This window comes from Strix aluco, chromosome 11 (genome assembly GCF_031877795.1).
Source record: "Strix aluco isolate bStrAlu1 chromosome 11, bStrAlu1.hap1, whole genome shotgun sequence".
Taxonomy (NCBI): domain Eukaryota; kingdom Metazoa; phylum Chordata; class Aves; order Strigiformes; family Strigidae; genus Strix; species Strix aluco.
This window is the reverse complement of record NC_133941.1, coordinates 12,126,367-12,147,309: the sequence shown is the minus strand read 5'-3', so window position 1 is coordinate 12,147,309 and position 20,943 is coordinate 12,126,367. Positions and strand designations below refer to the sequence as shown.

Sequence of the window (20,943 nt, the reverse complement as noted above, 5' to 3'; positions counted from 1 at the left end):
TCAGCCTTCACACCTTCAAGTGATCAAGCGAGTATTTTAAGGCCCTAGAGGCATTTAATACATGAAATAACTACTGGTAAACAGTCACAGTAACTTGAGAGTGCTGGACCTTCCTCTGGAGTTCTTCCCAGCTTCAGCACTTCAGTTTCTTCCACTTAATACACCCTCTGATTATTTTTTTTTTTTGGGTCTCATTTACACTTTGACACCACACTCCAAATCTTACCTGAATGCTAGCCTATCTTACTCTCAGCTTACTGTTGCATTTCATCCCTTTCAGGGCTCCACCACCAGATTAATCTGTCAGCCTGCTTTTTCCACAACTTTTGTCAACAAAGCAAGCCCTCATGTCCTCAGGATACCTCTGCACATTTCCCTCCAAGCAGACTGAAAGGCACTATCGCTCCCATCTCCGACTCCAGTCGTGCTGCTGCAAATCAACCCAGTTCATCCAAACACATATCAAGCTTCCCTCACTGAATTTTCCTTAGGACAACTTGGAGCCATCATTTTTAAAAGGAGTGACTTACTAGCACATAAAACCCACCTCTGTTTCAGCTACAAAGTGCTTGCTTTTAGAAATGCATTCCTCAGGCAGGGACTATTTTCACACCACAAGCAGGTTATCAGCATTTAGTGACAGCACATACTCACGGTTAAGTATTACTGTCAACTGCCTTTTGAATGAGAGGCTCTCTCCAGACAGAAGGATGCTGCATGCACACCCCCACTTTGTGCACAGCAGCTCTGCTGTATTTCAAGGGTCTAAAGTAGAGAGGAAAGAAAAACCACCACCCTCTAGGCCAGGGCCTTGCTGCTGCCACGAGATGCAGCTGATTAAGTGTAGCCTAGGCAACAAGACTTTTTAAAACCTGAAACACCCATGGCTAAGAAAAAAGCAGGATTGATTAATTCTGCCAGTGGATATATATGCTTTAGTTTCACACTGAATTCTCTTGGAGTCATGTATGCATATCTAAGCAGTGAATCTTGCTTCTAGATCTCTCTCACCACTTTGATTAAGCATGAAAATTATATTTACAACTGTTTTACATCTGCCCACAGAAGATAGATCTGCTCAGAGAAGCTCAGAATTACATTTCTTAAATATACTACCCAAACTGAGATCCTCAAGACTGGCCACAAAGTCACATGTTCAGTGTTCCTCCCAGAAGGCTACTTCAGATTTGACTGACCTGCATCTGGACACATTAAAGCACAGCTTGTTTCAAAGAGGATTTGCAGATGGGTATACAACAAGTACAGAGTACCTGTGACACTGCCCAAGGCAAGTCTCAAGTATGACAAAACTAAATATTGGGAATAGCAAACTACATTCACCAGATGCCCATGGCTGCTTTATAACCCACATGTAAATGTTGTTGTTTGGATAAATGCACCTTAGGAAAGACCTTGTGTTCCATTTGCAAGGGAGGTATTTTTGCTAGGTGTTGTAAAAACACCAAGCAACATTGCAGAGACATGGCTGTAGTTCCTGACCTTGCCAGAGACTTCCCATGCAACACCCCAGACAAGCCTCTGGGTGCCTTTGCTTCATAATAAAAAAAGCGGTGTTTTCCATTTGTGTTGAAGATGGTGTGATAAACTTCATTATTACTTCTTCTGAACATATTCCTCGTGAAAAGCATTTTATCTTAGACTACACTTATAAAGCATGTGTATAAATTACAGAAATGCCTGCTAAAATTTTATGACTTTTGTTGCCATTTACCATTAAGCATAAACTTCCCCATGAAAGCTTTAGTGAAGTAACTACAAAGGTTGGAAAAGGTTCACACCATTCTTTCTCCACGTATAAATTATAAGTAATATGAGAACATTTACAATGTCTAACCACAATGTTTTATGTCAGACAAATAGTCTCTCTGTACTTGCAGTTCCTAAACTGTGCTAGCAAGAATTGCCTTTTTCTCATTCTTTTCCCTCTTTCCCCCCACCTCCTTCTACACCCAGCAGTCTCAGTCAAATCTGGTTTTATTCTTTCATATGATTTTAATGTCAAGAAATGCCTAGAGTCAGGGCTCCAGTTCATGTAACACCATTGGTTTTTCTGGAGAGCTTAACACTGAATGCTAAAACTTCCCCAGGTTGCCTCTTCAGTATTTGAATCGCCAGCTATTTAGTTTCCCAGTAAAAAGAGAGAACAAACAGCAAGAACTCAGACTTCAGCAATATTCTAAAAAGACAGTTTCATTGTATGAGACATCTTCGTGTCATGGTGAAAACAAAAAAAACCCAAACCACCACTAGGGATGTAGGGCAGTACAGAAGGGATATGATTTTTCAAGGGCAGCCACCTGCAGTTCTGGCCAAACCTGAATAGAATTATGGTAATTCTGAGCCCCCGATAAAGGCAAAGCATAACCGAGGAAACAAGATTCATCCAACAAACAAACAAGACAAACGCTTGCTGCTACATCTAAGAACAGCAATAGAAGGCAGATTAAATTTTTAGAACATTTGGCTGAGCTATCCTTTGGGTAAAAGGTGCAACCAAGGGGTGAAAAAAAAAAATTCAAGAAGGTTTTTCCAAACAAAATCCCAGTTAGTGCTTCTCTTCCTGTTTGAGATTTTTCTTAAACAAATCAAGTCTAGCCAAACTGTGCAAAGAAGCAGGCATTAATTTCTTATCACTGAGCGTAAGTTTCCTGGTAGAATGAAAGCAAAGTCAAACATAGTTAATATCAAATAAGGTTAAACAACAATAGATGTTACAAACATTTGCTCCTTTTCATTTTCCTCTTCTCAAAGATAGGTTTGGTACTGGGTAACTAGATGGCATGTGTGATAGTACGGGAACAAAAGAAAAAAAGAGATGACTTGCAGGGACCCTGTAAGTTTGGACAGATCTGAAAGCCAACCTCAACTGGCAACCCCATCTTTACCCCCTCACACACCATTCTTTAAGTCCCACAATTCACTTCACACAGATATTCATACTTTTTTTTCCTCAGCAGTTGCCCTTCATGGAAGATGACACTAAAATACTCTATAGAAAGCGTGGAGGTCAAAAATAGTTAAATATAATTACACAAAATGATGGACGACTTCTAACCAGAAAGGTAATAAGCTGTCTAATAAACTTACCTCTGAATTTTTTGGGTGGGTTGTTAAGATCACCTGCTTCTGGCTGTACAACACACCGATCATCCACAAGGCTGCAAAGAAATGAGAAGTAAAGTGAGATTCTATTCCCTTGCAATTGCTTACATCCTTGTTAGCAAAACCAAGGTAATTTATTTGCAATATTTTATCCAAGTGGCCACTTCAGCAGAAGACATTCCCCAAATGCCAACTTATGCCAAATCTTTCTAAGAAGCATGCAGCTGATTTTTACTGTTGCCCAGAGCTATGCTCCTGGATAGGTGGGACAATAAATAAGTCATTGCTCCTGTATACTGCATCATCTTTATGTCCCCTCCTTAAGGTGCAGACAGAACAGCCCATATTCTAGTGAGGTGAGACACAGCCTTAGAACAATTATTGCCTCTTGGACAGATTTGAGTAACATTGCAAATGTGTTTATATGAAGGGTAGAGAACAGGAAAATATGACTATTGACATTGACCCTATGAGCTCTCAAGTATTAAGAAAAGGCAGAAACAATAACCGCCACAATAAAAATTGACTCCCAAGAGAAAGGAAGGCATAAATACACTGCTCTGCTCACCAGTTATAAACACAAGGTAAGTAAAGGGATGGAACTACCCTCCTCCTGTTCTACCAGGAAGGAGGCGAATTGGACAAAGTGAACCCACGAGATTTCAGTAGGGAATGCCAGGACAGAGCTTCCTGTGAACACAGGTTGGCAAAAACCCCACAGGGTCAGTTCAAATCCCACAGAATAAAGAAAACAGTTAAGATGCATCCGCCACCACTGCTCTGCCCTTGGCATGCTTTGGATAGACGTGGAATTGTACTTTTACTAAACACTATTTCCAAATTGTGAAAATGCAACTGTAACCAGATACTTTGTAGTTTCTGATTTGATGCTAAAGGACTCAGTTTGGCCCCTTAAAACCAATCTGTCAAAGAGGCTTTCTACACAAGAGTAGAAAGTAAAACTCCAAGGTCTTAAAGGTTTGAGAGGTCCATTCTCATGCAGAATCAACTGGAGAAAGACTGAGACCTAGAATATGAGAGTTGTTCCTTGCAGAGGCTGGTTACATGCAGGGAGCATCTTGAGACAACAATCACAGAAAATAATGAAGTGCATAAAAATTAAGAGATCAGAGAGATTAAGTGGACTCAACAGTTCTATGCATCTAAAATTTGCATATGCAAACATTCAGAGTAAATTGCTTTTTCCCCATGGATTTTCTCCCTATACATATATGTGCTCCAACAAGAATGGTAGTATTTATTTGAACTGACTCAAACACCTGCTTCTAGTGAACAAAGGGCCAAAAAAGTATCAAGTCAAATGAGTTACTCTGATCATCCCACACAGAAATAATCTCAGTGCAATATATCCCTCTCATCCGGAGATTAAAGTAAAGAGGAACTTCCCAAACTACTGAGAAAAAAATTTTACAGGGTGAAAAACACAAAAGAGGATATATTGTACACTGGTAATCATAATGATGACAGCACTGAGTTTGGAAAACAGCAAGAGTAAAGTCCTGATTAAGCAACAGTCATGTCATAGGAATATTAAATAGGAACACTCTTCAAAGATTTAGTATGACATTAGAATGTATAGTGGTATCTGTTTCTCAACCTTCATTAACCACATGAACAAGTCATTACACATTGTTATGACATAAGACTGTCAAAACTCCACATGGTATAGAGTACAATTACACTGAATCTTTCCTTTGCTGCTTTAATTTTCTCCAGGACAAAGACTAAATTAAATATGGGACAAAACTAATTTGATTATGAAGGCTTATTAAGATGATAATGCATTTCATGTTTCACATAGCAATTGGGATTTCTGGCTTAAATTAGGCTCAGAAGATGTGTGGCCATTATGTAATGCAGTTACCTTAAAACAGTACTAATCAAATCAAAGAGGATGCTTGTAACGCTACGGGATCTTTAGACCCGCCATAAGAACATCTCATCAAGCCTAGAAAATACATGTGCTTGTGCCTGTAATGTCTAAAAGAACTACCCATGGTGAAAAATATCTGCTCAGCAATGCCATCAAAAGCCACAGCCACTGCATAATGTTCATCATGCACTGTATGGGAATAAACATAACATAACAACTTTCTACTTGTTCTGGAATTATTTACTGCCAAACTTGCTTCAATACTAGGAAGAAAAAAAATAGCCAAATATATAGTATTGCTTAATTCATTTTGCCAGTTTTCAGCAGATAGTATTTGGCCAGTTACACAGCTGATCGAATACTGCAGAGCGTACATGTCATATTTGACGAGTACCTGCGAAATTTGTCAAATACATTCGCCAAATACTATTCAACCAACCCTACTTACTACATCCCTTGCTTTTATCATACCTTCTTTCCCTTCTGGCAGCATCCCATATTTTCTTCTCTTTCCTATAATAGATCATGGTGCATCTTCAGTGTCTGCTTCCTTCTCTGCCCCCTTATTTTCCAGAATCCTAATAGCTAGAGGACTAAACCTACAAGTTAGTTTGGAGTCACTCAGATGAGATTCCAGCCCATTGTTTCCTGTCGAGAGACTTACCAGGATGCTGTCTTTGTACCCTGCTTGGGAGCTCCATTTATCAGATGCATCTGGACAGTAGGCATCAAAAAATTTGCTGTCACTGTACCCACCCTGAGGCCCTTACGGCTACTGGAAATGAGAAAGAGCATGTTGTGTGCGTGCCCACTCACCATATCATCAAGCTTCCTGGTTGCTTCTTTGCTACTCATTCAGTATTGAAGTACCACAGCAATGTGTCATGCATGCTATTTCCCTCCCTCTAATTTCTCACTGCTTTGAAACAAGGTGGCAGATGTGCTCTTTGAGCTTCTCATCCAGCCCCCTTCAAGGTCTTCCAAATCAGTACACAGCTCCTCTGCCAGCTTCTGATGTTTGAAGAGATTTCTCCTCAGCAGCAGTTAAGCAGAATAAAACATACCCTGTCACTTGTCAGAGCAGTATTTCCACGGCTTTTCTCTGCAAACTCTTCCTTTTCCTGAGTGAATGGCTACTTTTTGTTTAATGAAGTAGCATACACTTCTTGCTGCTAAGAGGTACTCTCCTGCAGAGCACCTACTCTGATGTCTTGGCAGAAGAAAACACAAAGGAGCTCTGTGGGGAAGCACATCAGGGGCAGGAACCAGCAAGGCACAGCTCCCACCACAGCTCCGGGGTACTGGCCATAGGCAAAGGTGAAGATTCAAAACATGTTCTCCTATGACTGGAGAAGAACAATTTTCTTCATATCAGAAGCCTCAAATATTGTAAGACAAAACTAGTCATAGTGGTAAGTTAGTAGTATATAAACGGTTTGGCTCAGGGCTTCTTTTTTATTTATTTAATTTTAAACTACTTAACATTGCCTACGCTACATCCTTTTTTCCAGTCAGCAGATTGCACCGGGGCCTATTCATTCCTGACTGGGATGGGGCAGGGAGGGACAGGACGGGACACACGGATGGACACGGGACAGACAACAACATGAAAATCATATGCTTGCATTCATCCCCTCTACCCACACCTTAACTTGACAAGTTTCTTCCTCCCCACCAAGGACATCAAACCACACCATAGCCATCAATACGCTCTCCATCCTCCCGACATCTACCTCACCATATTAGCTTTAGGCCATGTTTAAATTTAGGGCCAAATCTGTACATAAAGCTACCTTGCTTTACCCAATATTTCCTAGGAGTCACGCTCAGGATAGCTAGCTGAGTTCTGCTAGTTCTTCTTATGGATGTTTTTAGTACAAGAGAACAGCTGTTCTTACCCCAAAGTGCTAATAAATCCATTTGTTGAGCCCTCTGCATAGAGAGAACAAATATCTCCAATATGAAGGAAGCTCGACATCTTGTCAGTCATCTCTGGCTTACTCCCCCTAGAAGAATAAAGCACAGTGTTACTATTTATCAGGCAGAATTTCTCAGTACAAGCTCCTGGAGGTTACAACAACAGGATCCTTTGCTTTTGTGTTCATTTGTTTAAAAAAACAAACAAATTCTTGCACTGGAATTTCAGGTATCAAAGAAAACACAGCATGTCAAAATGCTTGCTTAGAAAAATAAACTAGGGAAAAACAAGCAGCTATTGGCATCCCATTTGGTGTGGGACTGTGTTACAGGTAGCTCTATTAGTCCCAACGTGCTCACAGCCACTTCAGCACAGGCATACCGACCCATTTCATCCCATCTGCAAGAGGGAAAAGGGGAAGAAGAGTGGGCTGCCTCAGTTTAAGACCTATTATTTGTGCCATCTAAATCACAACACATTTCTTTGACAGAATCCAAGGAGCTTTGAACATATTTTAAAGGTTCTCTGGTGTGCTGAGCTGTGCTCATGGGAACTGTAAGATATTGACATGATTCATGTAAATATTTTTTGGTCATGTCAAAACATTGACATGACCAACACTGAGGTAGCCACCTGCTTACTGTTGTGGTCCCCAAAACAGCATTAGGTGAAGACCCACTGAATATGCCTGAAAACAGATTTTGCATGTGAAAACTTAAAGATGCAGATTTTTTACAGTCAAATACTTTAAACTATGTATGCATCAGGAAGCCCAATCCCTGTGAAATCAGGAATACTTCAATCCTGTTTTTAAAAAAGATTGCCTAAATGTAACACTGAGGAGACAGCCACTTAGTGTTGTCAACTTCCACAGTATTAAGAGCTGTATTTTCTCTAAAGCCCCAAATCCTGGATCAAATGATACAGGACCTACCTGTCACTTAAATAAATATAGAAACGAGAGTTTCTATCTGTCACAGCAACAAAGAATGAGACAAACAACATGAGCCCAGATAAAAAGAAGCCCAACTGAAAAGATTTTCAAAGATGTCTTTTCTAAGACCATTTACTGGTTTCTTGGAGATGCTCCTATGCCATGCTTTTTGATCACTGAGTTCAAAACGCTGCAACAGCTTGCTGTGCCTGAGGTTTCAGACAGCAGGCAGCAACGCGGCTCTTCCAAGCTGCTCCTTCATGCAGGCTGGTGACTTGCTCTGCAAGGCAGCCCTGCCGCTGAACACTGCCCAGGACCAGACTCCCAGGTTTAAGGGAGAATAACTGAAAACACTTTCACCCTCTCCCGACATCACACCCAAATCAGTTTTAAATGGTCTACCACGAGGAGAACTAAGCAGCAGGAAATTATGCTTATTATGGAGCACAGCCCTGACATTGTACAGTGGATAAATATTCCCTTTCATTGAACATTATCTTGTTTACCAAAAGTGTTAGGATCAAGTTTATTAAGCAAGGCTGGAGGACAGATTCATGAAGATTTAACAGTTGATGTTGATAATGCACTGCAGATATGAAAGTGCCAGCAAAAACCTGAAGCCATGCTTTTCTTCTAAAAAGCTGCAAACAGCTCAGTGCCTCACCTCCCAAGAATTGGTGGTGGTGGTAATAATAATAACTTTCATTATTATTAAGTCAAAGCACATTATAGACATTCTCATGCCTGTAAATCCCTGTGCCATCTATACAACAAAAAACAAATTCAGGAAAAACAAAGATAACAGGCCAAGTTCTCACGCAGGGTAAAGAAGTCTCAGCTCCTCTGAAATCAACTCTGTGTGCATACAGAAGCAAACCATTTGGCTGCGGGTTTCTTGTTTAATGCCAAGTCCTTCAGCCACTGCATATGTTATACAGTACGTTCCCATTCTCTCTTGATAAGTGGACAGAAAAACACCACTACCTATTTTAAGATATATGCCACAAAACACACAGAAATATGACAAGTGACTGAATTAGCATCACTAGAAATACAGCTTTCATCATTTCCTGACTTGAATGTTAACTACTAACAGCATACTAAAAACTTAAGCCCTCAAAATTAAGCTCAGCCCTAAATTAATACAGCCCAAAGCAAAAGTTATCTAAGTCAACAAGAAATGTAGATACTTCCAAACAACCCCTTTTTACAAGAACATTTAAGGTATCCCATTTGGGGTGTGAGGGGGATTACTTTGCTGGACTATGTAATTTTTCCTTTAGAAGAGGCAGATGTTCACCACAGCCGTTCCCAAGAGACCGTGAAGGTCAAAATTATTGAATTCCATTAGAGAAGAGAAGAACTTTTTCTTGGCAAAAAACAATTACCTCAGACCATTAACCAAAACCAGGCCCAACGATGGACAATCAAATTTCTGCATTACTTCCTAGAATACAGACTCAATTTTCTTGTATTTTCTTTACTGAGGAAGACCCTGACATACCATGATATTGTAACTTTGACATATCATGATAGTGCAAACTCCTAAAACAAGCCCGTCTGCAATTTATTGACATTTCCATTAATAAAATGTTTAGCAGCTTCACCTATAACTGTTACACAGTTATGAACAACAGAAAGGTAGTTTCAAGTCTGGAAGCAGTTCAGGTACATGGCATGGTTGAATTTCATTGCTGGTCTGTTCACCAGATTTTTTTAAAATTTTCTGGGCAAGCTTGACTACAGAGTTAGGTTCTGCTTCTGTACACCGCTGTGCCCCAGCCTCTCCTCTTGCCAAACGGGAGAGCCGTGCTCCTCATGCTTCCTGCTGGGCACCAGCTTTGCTGGAGTTAAGACTTATACACGGTTGATCTGGCTACAGTAATCTTATTTTTTTAAGGCTTTTCTTAAGTATGCAGTATTTAGCACATAAATCCTCATTCACCCCGTTCTTGTATTCTTTTCGAATACCGTTTTAATGCTGATCAGCATGATATTCTCTTTAACACAACAAGAGATACTTGGATGGAGCGTGCCTCCACCACTCTCCTGAAGCATGGTGCCACTTCCAAGCTGGGTGAGCCTCTTTGTAAAATACGTATTTATCCTAGGACTTACCCACAGTCAAAACTGTTACGATGAACAACATCTACATGTATTACATTCTTTAATAACTGAATACCTAAAGTCAGTCTACTTGACATTTATCTTTAAACACACTGTTTCTGAGGTTGGCCAGTGCTCAGGAACATGCTGAACTGGCAGATGGAGTGAGGGACTAAATGACCCAATAGGCCTCCTTACATACAAGATTTACAAGTAAAGAGAATAACTTCTAAACCGATTTAGCTTACTTCAAAGATGCTTTCATAGTTTCCTCACAAGGGACTCGTGACACCTAACAAAATTACTCCAATAACTGATCAATTACTTGCATCAAACACTAAATGATCAGCTACCACAAATCAAGTATTTTCCACCTTTGATGAGACGGACAACAGAGATATCTGAGACAAAAAGTAGAACTGGAGGGTTTCCAGGGGCAAAGTTTCCAAGTACCCAGTTTGAAAACCTTTTAAAACCAGCTCTGATTGTGAACATCAGCTGACACACTAATGCCCCCAAAATCAGACCTCTGTGGGGATCTTTAGTTGGAGAACTCAAAAGTTGAGGCACTAAAAACCTGTCAACCTTGGCACGTTTGTCCCAAGTTCGTAGCACAGGCACACCACAGGGACCTAAGAGAACAGGTTCCCTCCCAGACAGATCAGCCAAAGCATTGTCCCCTTGGCTGGGGAGGGGATGCTTCCCTTCCTGCACCACATTGGCCAAAGACATGAGATGACCACCAAAGCCCCCTGGAAGCGCAGGGCAGGACGATTCTCACACACACTTGCAGTACCTGGCTCCTACAGCTAAAAGCACAATCATGCTGCTCAAAAAGCAATTGTGCTCAGTAGACAAATACAACCATTACTCTGCAATTTATTTATTTTACATATGCCAGTGCCAAGAGCAATCGATTAATACTAGAGGAAGGGACAGCCCTAAGAGAACGCTTGTGGTTGTTGCTACGCACAAGCCCAGTTTTAATGGCATTCTCACATGCTTGCAAGAGAGGGGAGTCCTGAAAGATGACTGTCATGTTCCAGCCATAACACGGCAGTCTCCCGGACATGAAGCATTGTTGTCCTCTTCCACTTAAACACTGGGGGAAAACAAGACTCATTCTAGGTAAACTTACTAGAAAAATCAAAGATAAAGAAGTGCTCTGATAAGGAAATGATAGCAGCATGGGAATACTAGCATACAAATCTAGCAAAATTAAGTCAGCTTTCTCCAAACAAGTATTATGAAGCTTAACTCAGATGGCAGCAATGTTGACAGCAGCAACACAAGTTTTTAAAATAATGTTCTTTTCCCTCTAAGCTGAAGACTCCCATTTCAATAAACAGGAAGACAGACTTAATTTTTAAGACAAGAAATGAAACATGAACTGAAAGTGAACCATGGAGAAGTAGACTGTATCTACCCACAGACATCAAAAAATACCTGTAAGATGAACACATTCTATAGTATTTTTTAAACCTTGACAATTTGATTTTTTTTTAAATTATGGTGATGACTTCCTAACCTATATAAATATGTGTCTTTAAATCTGTTTTATATGCAGTTTATCTGCACAGGAAAATAAAATTAAGTCTCTGTTTAAGAAGTTACCCCCCCAAAAAACTATAGAAACCTGCTGAATTTCATGTCATTGGCAAGGTACTGCTTTGCAAGTCATTTTGCCAGTCTGTAGCTTTGCTCTACAGGACTGGATCTGAAAATGCATAAGCTAAAGCCAGGCAGTGAATTAAATCCAGGAAAACTCTCTATTCACCTCAAGAGTTTTAGGACTTGCCTTTCCCCTGCTATTTTGCATTGCTTTGGTGAACACAAATCTGTATCACAAGACTGCCAATTTTGTCTTCTGACTGAACAGAAAGTGCCATAATTATGGGGTCGTTTCATTTTCTTTGTTATAGATTGGCTTGTGCATATCCTCAAAACAAGCTGCATTTCATATAGCAAAAACCAATGAAATAACCAATCTTGAAATGTAAACTAAGCACTTTGACAGGGGTTGTACAAAGCCCTTCACCACCAGTACTACCGTTCTTCTCTGAACCAAAGGTGAGGTTTGGCAGACCCTCCCTCATAACTGTTCCACTGGCTTTCAGGAAAATTGAAAGGACTCAGTCTTATTTTAGGGCAGAAGTAGATCACATGCCTAGCCTGATGGCCTTGAGTAAGCCAGTACAAGTTTGACATAGTCACTGAAATTCAACTCCGAGACACTTCAATGCATTTTGTCATGAAAACACATTTCATAATGGCAGTTAAAGCAGAATTAACAGTGAAAACACTTAGAAATCAAACTGACTGTTAAATATCAAATACCTTAATGAGACAGCTGCTTTTTGAAGATCTCAGAATAGGAAATGCAACTGCTTTGTAAACATTTCACGCTAATTTCTCCCATCACTCATCTAGATCTTGCTGCTAAGTTAGAAAAAACAGGCTTCAGAGCAATGCTTGAAAGTTTGCTTTCCTTGAACAGCAGAGTCAAGGCCCCCTTTTGAAGTCCCTCCTTACAGGGACTGTCTGTAACAAGATTTCTGCAGCATGCTATTCCTCATCTCAAGCAATTTAATGCTGAAAAGCTTTTCAAAGAAACTGAAGCTATTTTGCCAATACCATGTCTCACGTGTCTGCTTTGTGTGGGATTTTAATTCTTTAACCTATGACTACAAATCCTATTTGTAAAATAAACGAGACCAAATATGTCTTATTGCCGTTGGTTTCACTTCCAGCAACTGGGATACAAATCACTTAATCTTTTTAAGATGGTTCTAATGATGTTTGTTTTGAGCAAAAAAGCTCCTTGCTGTGTTTTGCAGTCCCATCATGATGTATTCATTCCCTATTACCATATTCTCACTGTGGTTTAGTGCTCAATTAAATAGAGACTGGCAATTTTATATGTATCATTACAGAAATTGGAGCAGCACTTTATCAAAGTCTTTTTCACTATTTAGGTTGTTTAGGTAAGAATAGAATCTGAAACCATACTTAACTGCTTTCAACTTCATTCCTGCAGACAGTAAACTCCACAGTGGAAGCTTAATTTTGCTTCAGTTTTTAACAGAAAAGATCGGAGTTTAAGAGTAATGAGACAACAAAAAAGCAAACAAAGGACTGCTTAATGGCATAAGCTACTGCCACACATTATGGAATCATCCATAAATTAACAGATATTGGTAACATTATATCAAGACTTGATCTGCTGAACCCACAAGACCAGGAAAGTCCGTGTGTTTGAGACAAATGGGTCCTTAAAATTGTCAATTAGGCCAAGCAAGCTAGCATTTTTTTAAATGCACCTAAACCCTGACCCCCTAGATTTAAGTGAAAGTCCAGTGCTTAAATAATTTGGTAAATCCAAACTATACAACCAGGTTACTTGGCCGGCAGTTTGGCCCTATAGGCTTGATCCCATGTTTCTCCTAACACTTCTCTAATGATTTGCATGGTTTTTTGGGTAACACCCACCCAGCACTCCGTATCTATTTTTACAAGTGTTACTAACTTCTTAAAAACTGAAACCAAAACCTGATGTTTCCCATTCTTATTTCAGTAAAAAAGGAAGGTTTCCTCCCTGAGGGCTGTGAGAAAGATTCATAAGAATCCCATTAAAACAGCCAAAGTAAGAAGGAAGTGCTCTATTTAAAAGATCATCTAGTGAATAATCACTCTTCTGGGGCTGCAGGACAAAGCACTGTCATTTGCAAAGCTTCTGACTTAGCAAATCTAAAAGGAGCTCTTTGCACACACCAGGGAAAGGCAAATACAGCAGATTTTGGGTAGCAGAGTATGGGCAGTGGGGCTAAGTGCCACGCCAAGCAGGCCATCTTGGGGAAGGTCATTCACTCCTCAGCTGACCACCAAGTCAAGAGCGGAGTGAAATCCTGCACCTTCTCAAACACTAATGCTGTTGGTAGCACTCGAAAAATGACAACAGCACAGAGGACCCACAGCCACACGGTTTCGAACGCCGGGATCCTTGCCCTCACACGCCTGCAGTGGGAGTCAGCTCAGGAATCGCATTAGGTTTTGAGGGGGTTCAGCACTGCTGATTTTATGCACATGTAGTTACTTCTTAGAGATTACACATTAAAAAAAAATATCAGCATGGTACATTTATCTACCACATGATCTTGTTTTCCATTTAACTGCAACCTTTCATGCCCAGGAGTCTGCTATCTGCCGACAAATTGTCACTTGATTGAACCGTTAGATTAAAGAGGAGAAATGCACTTTCTCAGAGAAAGTATTTTTCCTCCTAACGCTTATAACGCAGCAGATTTTTCTACAGTTTGCAGTCTGAACAGGCAAGATGGAGGGTGTGGAAGAGGGGAAGGAGGAAGCAGCACAGTGCTATGACTTTCTCAAGGACACTCAGTGGGTCAGACTCAGAGCCCAGATTTGAATTCAGGTCTCTTGAATCCCCATCCACTCGTCCACACGGCCCCTATTATCCCAGGGGGAAAAATCAGTCTCATTGCACATTTACTCAAGCATACATTTCCCCCTTTTCTTGAAGGAAGTTGGAAGAGGCATGTAAATCCACACAGCAAGATGACAGCCAAGTTAATTATGTTCTATTCATACTATTTGCCACTCCACAGATAATTTTAATTTTTTTTACCATATCAATAACAAAGTTATTCAGAAATTACTATTTCATCGGTGCAACAAAAGTCAGTTTAAGAAAAAGGGAGAAACAGGTGAAGTAACTCATTTTGTTAACTTAAACCTCAATAAATCCTCAATACAGGAAAGCAAACATGCACAATATCCTTTTCTGCTCAAGAACAGTGCCTGAATTTTTTTTTTTTTTTTAATTTGCCCAGTGCAGCCAGACAAGCTAGTTACAGAAAATTCAGGTCAGAAGTAACACACTCATAACAACACGCTAGGCAGAAGTTACACTTTGACAGCAATATCTTATACAGCAGCCATCAGACTGATGTAAGAAACACAACTGATGGATCCTATTGACAGGCATCTGCAGCAAGCTGAAAAAAGAAAATCTATTAGAGATACACTGTCAGGGGAAAAAAGTCATTTTTTGTTTCAAACCAAGTATGACCTGACAGCATCTTTTTAATCCCATTAAAAGTAAGCAGCACTTACTGAAGTCGATACTTACTGAAGTCCATACTTACTGGCTCTAACCCTGATGGGAGAAGGCAGCTTAGACGTCAGCCTCTGGACGAGGCCCCTACAAGCACACTGTGTTTTCCAGCATATTTCTATTAGGAGAGAGTTGGAACAGGCCAAAAGAACCAGGGCAACCAATGACATGGGGAAAGAGAGAATGCTGGGTTTATAACACCAACTGGAGTTTGGCCAAGGAAGAAAAATGGTCAGGGAAGAAGAGGGTACAGAACAGTCCCAATTTTATTTTGCATGGCCATATATCCGCTGAGGCTTCACCACAGAACAGGCTGTCTCCTACAGCCCCATTCCTCACATCAAGCCTCCAAGCTTCCTTCCTCACAAGATACACACTCTTTAGCAAATGCAATACTCCCTAAATTTACCCAAGTATTTTCCTTCTGTCTGTCCATCTCACTAGCCTTCATCCACCTGTGTCTGCTCATCTCCCCCTGACCCTACTTGCCCACTGCTTTCACCCTTCCCATGCTCTGCACCTCCCATTTCTTCCTTCGCCAATACTGCACCTTGGTGGGGGCTCTCTGGCCTCCATGGTGGCACTGGTGTCGTTTTCCACGGCTGGGCTTTGCTGGATGCCTCCTGGTAGCCTTGGGTCCGTACTGGCAATAAAGTTAACGTTCTTCTTCCACTAGCAAGTCTCTCCTATCGAAGGCTTCTAAGTCTTGTCTTCTCTTCCTGATGCAGCAACCCCTACAAGGGTAAGCTCACTGCTCTTCCCTCCTAGACACCTTAGCAGGCACCCAGGTCTGAGACTAAAACCTAAGTGCCTGTGACAAGCAGCCGAAGAGGAGGAGCCACTACCAACACATGATGAGCACGTGTGGAGAGCCACTGGTGGCCAGGGGACCTACTTTGAGCCCTGCTGATCTAGAAAAACCTGATGGGCTGGGCTTCTTTACAGATCAAGGCTCCAGTTCCCAAGTTGACTTGTACATGTTGGCCCCCCAACAGTAATTTTCTAGAACGTGAGCACGAGTCATTCTTCTGAAGCAAAGGTTCAAAATACTGTATCACCTTATCTCCTAAAGAGCATTAGCAACTGAATCTACTTAACCCTTACAGACGGAGGAGTGGCCAAGGATTGCAGGGTTATTTTAATCATAAGATAAGTTTTCAATTAACCCTTTAGATCAAGCATCATCAGCCAGCTCAGGTACATGTCTGCCTTCGTGCCCACGTGTCTCTTCTCAGAGTGGGATGCAGACAGGACATATCCTGACTGCAAAAAAACTTGTTTCTTCAGAACTTCTTGGCAGATTTCTGAACTTCTGAACAAGTGGATAGGATGGGCCAAGAAGCAAAAGAAATGTTTCTAAAAGCTTCATATTAAACTGCTACTAAAGAATTCCTGTAAATTTAAAAAAAAAAAAAAAAAGCTACAACCTTTTGGCAGTAGTCGTTTTTTGGCCTCCTGTGATCACAAATTTCTTACACGTATACACACAGCGATCACCATCTCCTGACTGCAAACATCATGCACATGGCAGGGATGAGGAGAGAATGAACCGTTTGTGTACATCATGACATTTGGATCCAGTATCCAAGCCTCTTTCCTTACAGCTTGGTATCAGATTACTCCAAAAGCAGAAACATTATCTAACATCCTAACCAAAAAATTTGCTTCATCTGGCATCCAGTTTTCTCAGAGCTATTCACCCTCCTTTGATAACCTGTTCAGCTGAACGATCAGTGAGATATGAACACTCAGCTTTCTGCAACACTCCTCACGTTGGCATTCTGGCATGTGAGGATGCAGTTACATTGCCACAGGCTGTAAATCAGCAAAATAATGCACACTTCCACACACATTTCTAACACATTTTTCTCTCTAGAGGGTTAACTTGCTCAGATCTGAAGTGACATTTTATTCTCCATATAACACTGTTAGAAAGGAAAAATAAGTTCTGATGTAAGTTTTGATAGGCTTAACCAAAACCACAACTATGAAAATGCAACTCTTCTGAGTTCACAATCCACAGCTGAATTCTGCAGCTTTCCTCATCCGAATTACAGTTTCTGCAGTTTTTATCTTAATTTTTTTCCCCAAAGGAATCTGGTCCCATAAAACACAACTGCTCTGAAGATTTGGAAATGTACTTTCTCAACAGGTACAGAACAAGCAAGAATAACACAAGCTTCCTGCGGTAGCCTCTGCCAATCTAATGAGCAGTTGCAGCACCCTGGAAAGAGGGTTCTGCCTCCATACCCAGCCACCCTCCAGCCGTGCCAAGACAGAGAACCAGGCAATAATTGCTGTAGCGCTTTCGTAGCGTCCGTTGGGACCAGAAATCAGAGAAGAATATTAAGCCAGATCAAAGCTCATGCTGCTTGGCATCCTGCCTCCTGCAGCAGCCTCTGGGAGATGCACAGCAGAAGAGCACAGGGATCATTTTGAATAGCTACGGACACAGACAGGGTCCGGCTCAGCAGCCCAGAGATACTGTCCGCCAGCTTTTCAAGTCTTCTCCTTTCCAGCACCCAGTAAAGCAGTACCTCTCTGTACCCAGCATAGGCTGCTCTATAAAATCACTCAATGGCTTTTAATTCATCTTCCGTACTACCACACAAAAGAGGCAGAAAAAAAAGGCTCCAGGCTACAGAAACTAGCAAAGGTGCTATCTCAGCAGCAGAAGAAACTAATTTGGAATGTACTCTAAGGCAGATTTTTACAGAACCGGATTATTACCATGGTCGCACTGTGACAGAAACGTTACATTTACATAACTTTCTAGCAGCACATCATTTTCTACCTCTAAAACCCTCTGGTCTCCGTAAGCTGCTTTAGTGGAGCTGCCTTCCCTCACACTCACCCACGGGCGAGCGAGCAGCTCGTCTACCAGCTACTACAGAGCCACTACCCTCATCCCACCTCCCACGGGATCTTGAGATTCCTCCCGTCTTTAAGACACAATCCTACAACTACAACTATCTTATATTTATGGGGCAATAATGTCTCAAAGACTCCCAGTACGCTCTGCAACTTGACACATCACACACTCCTAAGGAGTACGCTATGCACTGAAGAATCACCACGCACAGCATCACAGGGGAACAGCACAGTCAACAAAGAACCAGAACGAGCTACACCTGCTCTTCTGACTGCTTCACTGAAGGGCAGGTACAAGACAAGGCCTCAAGATATCTGGGTCCTGTTTTAAGCCTGCTTCATAGCATTGAAGAATTTTCTCCTCAAATACTGTCCATTTCAGCAATTTATCATGAGACCAGCTCACCTTAGAGGAAGCAGCTGGAAGGAGCTTCTGCTTCCCAAATGGACTTCTAGACCACACTGGCCAGTATTCGATGAGCCACTGGGACACATGCAGCACTGGAGGAGCTGGAACCATGCTTGCACATTTCTTCCAAAAATCTACCACTCTTGCAGGTGAGCTTCCATCTTCTCACACTGCCATGCTGTAATGCTCATTCAGCATTGCCTTTACAAGAAGACATACTATAAACTTAGACCAAGACCTCACACCACACAACATCAGGATACCATGGTTTGCAAGTCTTGCTCCAAGTTGCAATGGCACCTGGGAGCAGCCAGGACTCGAGATTCACTTTCTTCACCTGAACTTGATTTTTTCACTTTCTTGTCTACCCCACACAAACACAGATTTGTTGAGGTGATGCAAGAGGCTTGACAGTGCCATGAATAAATTGCATTACACCCCTCATTTACAACCAGAGACCATAGCTGTCGCTCACACGACCCTCCGCCCTGGTTATCCATCCCAGTATACCTCCTCCATCTGGCTCTTCTCACCCAGACGTCCAACTCCAACAAGGGTCACTGGAGAAACGCACCAACCAAGTGCTCGCCCCTTCAGTGTTCTTCACGAGGGCCTTTCCCCCTTCCAAAGATGGTATTCAGGACTTGCAAATCTCACAAAAATATACCGATATACCGTTTCCCACAGTTAAGCTCCACCCCATGATTGCAAAGGCAAACCAAAGTTACTCTTGCTGTTTGTTTACTTCCTAATTTATGAACCCCTGTAAGAGGAAACCAGATCACTCCCTCTTTCAAGGCTTAATCAATGCTGCAAAACAAGCAGATGAGGAAAACACTTGTCTAAGCAAACACTTCAATTGTGGGGTGGAATAAAGTATTTTAACAAGAAAAAAAATTGTCATTGACAAAAAAAAAGATGACTTAAAGAACACGTTAGAAATAATCGGCTCAGAAAATAGCTTGCTTGACAGGACTCCCGTAACAGCTTGTTTTGAAAAAACACTGGAACTGTGTTTTTCATTTCCACAATGACTCCTTGTTTGGTTTACACACACTGACTACTACACATTTGCACCATTTCAAGTCACAGGTAAGCTTTCACATCTGCTCTGTCAAGTGCCCTGTCACACCAGAATTTTTGGCCTGATTGATGCCACCAGTCTTCCCCACTCACCAAACAACAAGTGCTGGACAACCAATGCCTTGCAATCCTGTTATTGTTTCAGGCACTGACCTTACACCAGCAAAACTACAGAGCATTTAAAACCTGGAATATTTGCTGTGTGAGGAAATTGGCTTAAAGTAGAGGTTCAGATAACAAACAAAAACTCCATTCCCTGGTAGCCTGTTAACTTAGCCACAGAGAAACAGATACCGGCTTCACATCGCATCCCACACTCACGCAGCTGAGCTCTGCAAGAAAAGCCATTCAGATGTGGGCCTTTGGACTAGGCTCCGAGTCAGTGAGCCTTTTGACTCAACAGGTCTGGAAGTCCTGGGATACCAGGCAGATCTCCAACCACAGGAAAAGAAACTCAAAGGCAAATAACAAAGAGCACACTTAAGAAATAAAACACATGCACAGGTACTGGCCCTCATTAATAAATAAAACAAACAGCTACCACACATGCACACTACTCCACGCATGACTTCTAGTCACTAAATCTTCATAAGGCAAAGATCTGGATTGTATTAGCCACATTTTCCCTTCCCGATTTGTGTGAGTAGCAACACCACAGCCCGATCCATCTGCAGTCAAGCGGGCACATGTGAAGTGCTGCACAGTGCATAAGGCAATACAGCCGATGCAGTAATTCAAACCCTTCACCTGTTGGAGGCTTTTTTATACAAACTGCTGTGAGCCAGACTGAACCCACACGGGGCAAAGAGATTTTAGACTAGAGGGGAAAGTCTGACCGACCCCAAGCCATCACCACTGTGTTATGTAGCAAAGCCCCCCAGCACACAGGGTAGGTAACACAGCAAGGGCCCGCGGAGCAACAGGCAGACGGAGCCACGAGGCAGTCGTCAGCCCCCCAAAAAACAGCGGAACTGGCAATAATTGAGCTTTTAGCATGAAGACGTAAACCCGCTCGGAATCATGGCACATCCCACGTACATGGGGAATGCACATGTGCCCACCCACCCCCCCCCCCCCCCGCTGAAATCCAGTTATTGTAGTCCAGGAAACAGCTAAATATTTGGCCTGTCAGAGCAGTTACCAAGACCCTCCGAAATATCCACCCACCGTTGCCCAGCTTTTGACCATTTAAGAATAAGATCGCCCCCAGCCAAGTCCCCATCCGCACTCGCAAGTGTTTACATAACGCGCGAAACATCCCTTGCGACTGTGCCTCAAGTACGAGAGGAAAAACACGGACAAAGTTGGAGCGGACACGCCGCTCCCCCGCCGGGGCCCCGGAGAGCGGCGGCGGCGGGTCCCGGGCGGCGACCCCGGCCCCGGCGGAACCCGGCTCCGCTCCCCGCGGAGCGGCCTCTGCCCCGTCCCGCCGCTGGGTATCCCCCGCCGAGCCCGGCCTGAGCACCGACAC

At 42.1% G+C, this 20,943-nt stretch overlaps 1 protein-coding gene across 7 annotated transcripts in view; it reads right to left on the bottom strand.

The window, feature by feature from the left end:
- The window catches only part of ITPR1 (inositol 1,4,5-trisphosphate receptor type 1), a 171,271-nt gene extending 155,455 nt beyond the window's left edge, over nt 1-15,816 (bottom strand). For 2 of the 7 annotated variants that reach the window (XM_074836081.1, XM_074836083.1), the window contains exons 1-3: nt 15,660-15,815; nt 6,916-7,023; nt 3,109-3,179 (exon numbers count right to left, since the gene is read on the bottom strand). In XM_074836081.1, the coding sequence (XP_074692182.1) occupies nt 3,109-3,179; nt 6,916-7,023; nt 15,660-15,685 (205 nt within the window). In that variant the 5' untranslated portion in view covers nt 15,686-15,815. Of the gene's footprint in view, nt 1-3,108; nt 3,180-5,681; nt 5,751-6,915; nt 7,024-15,659 lie in introns of those variants that run through there. The other 5 variants (XM_074836086.1, XM_074836084.1, XM_074836080.1 and 2 more) reach the window with 4 other exon arrangements.
- Between the last annotated feature and the right edge of the window lie 5,127 nt (nt 15,817-20,943).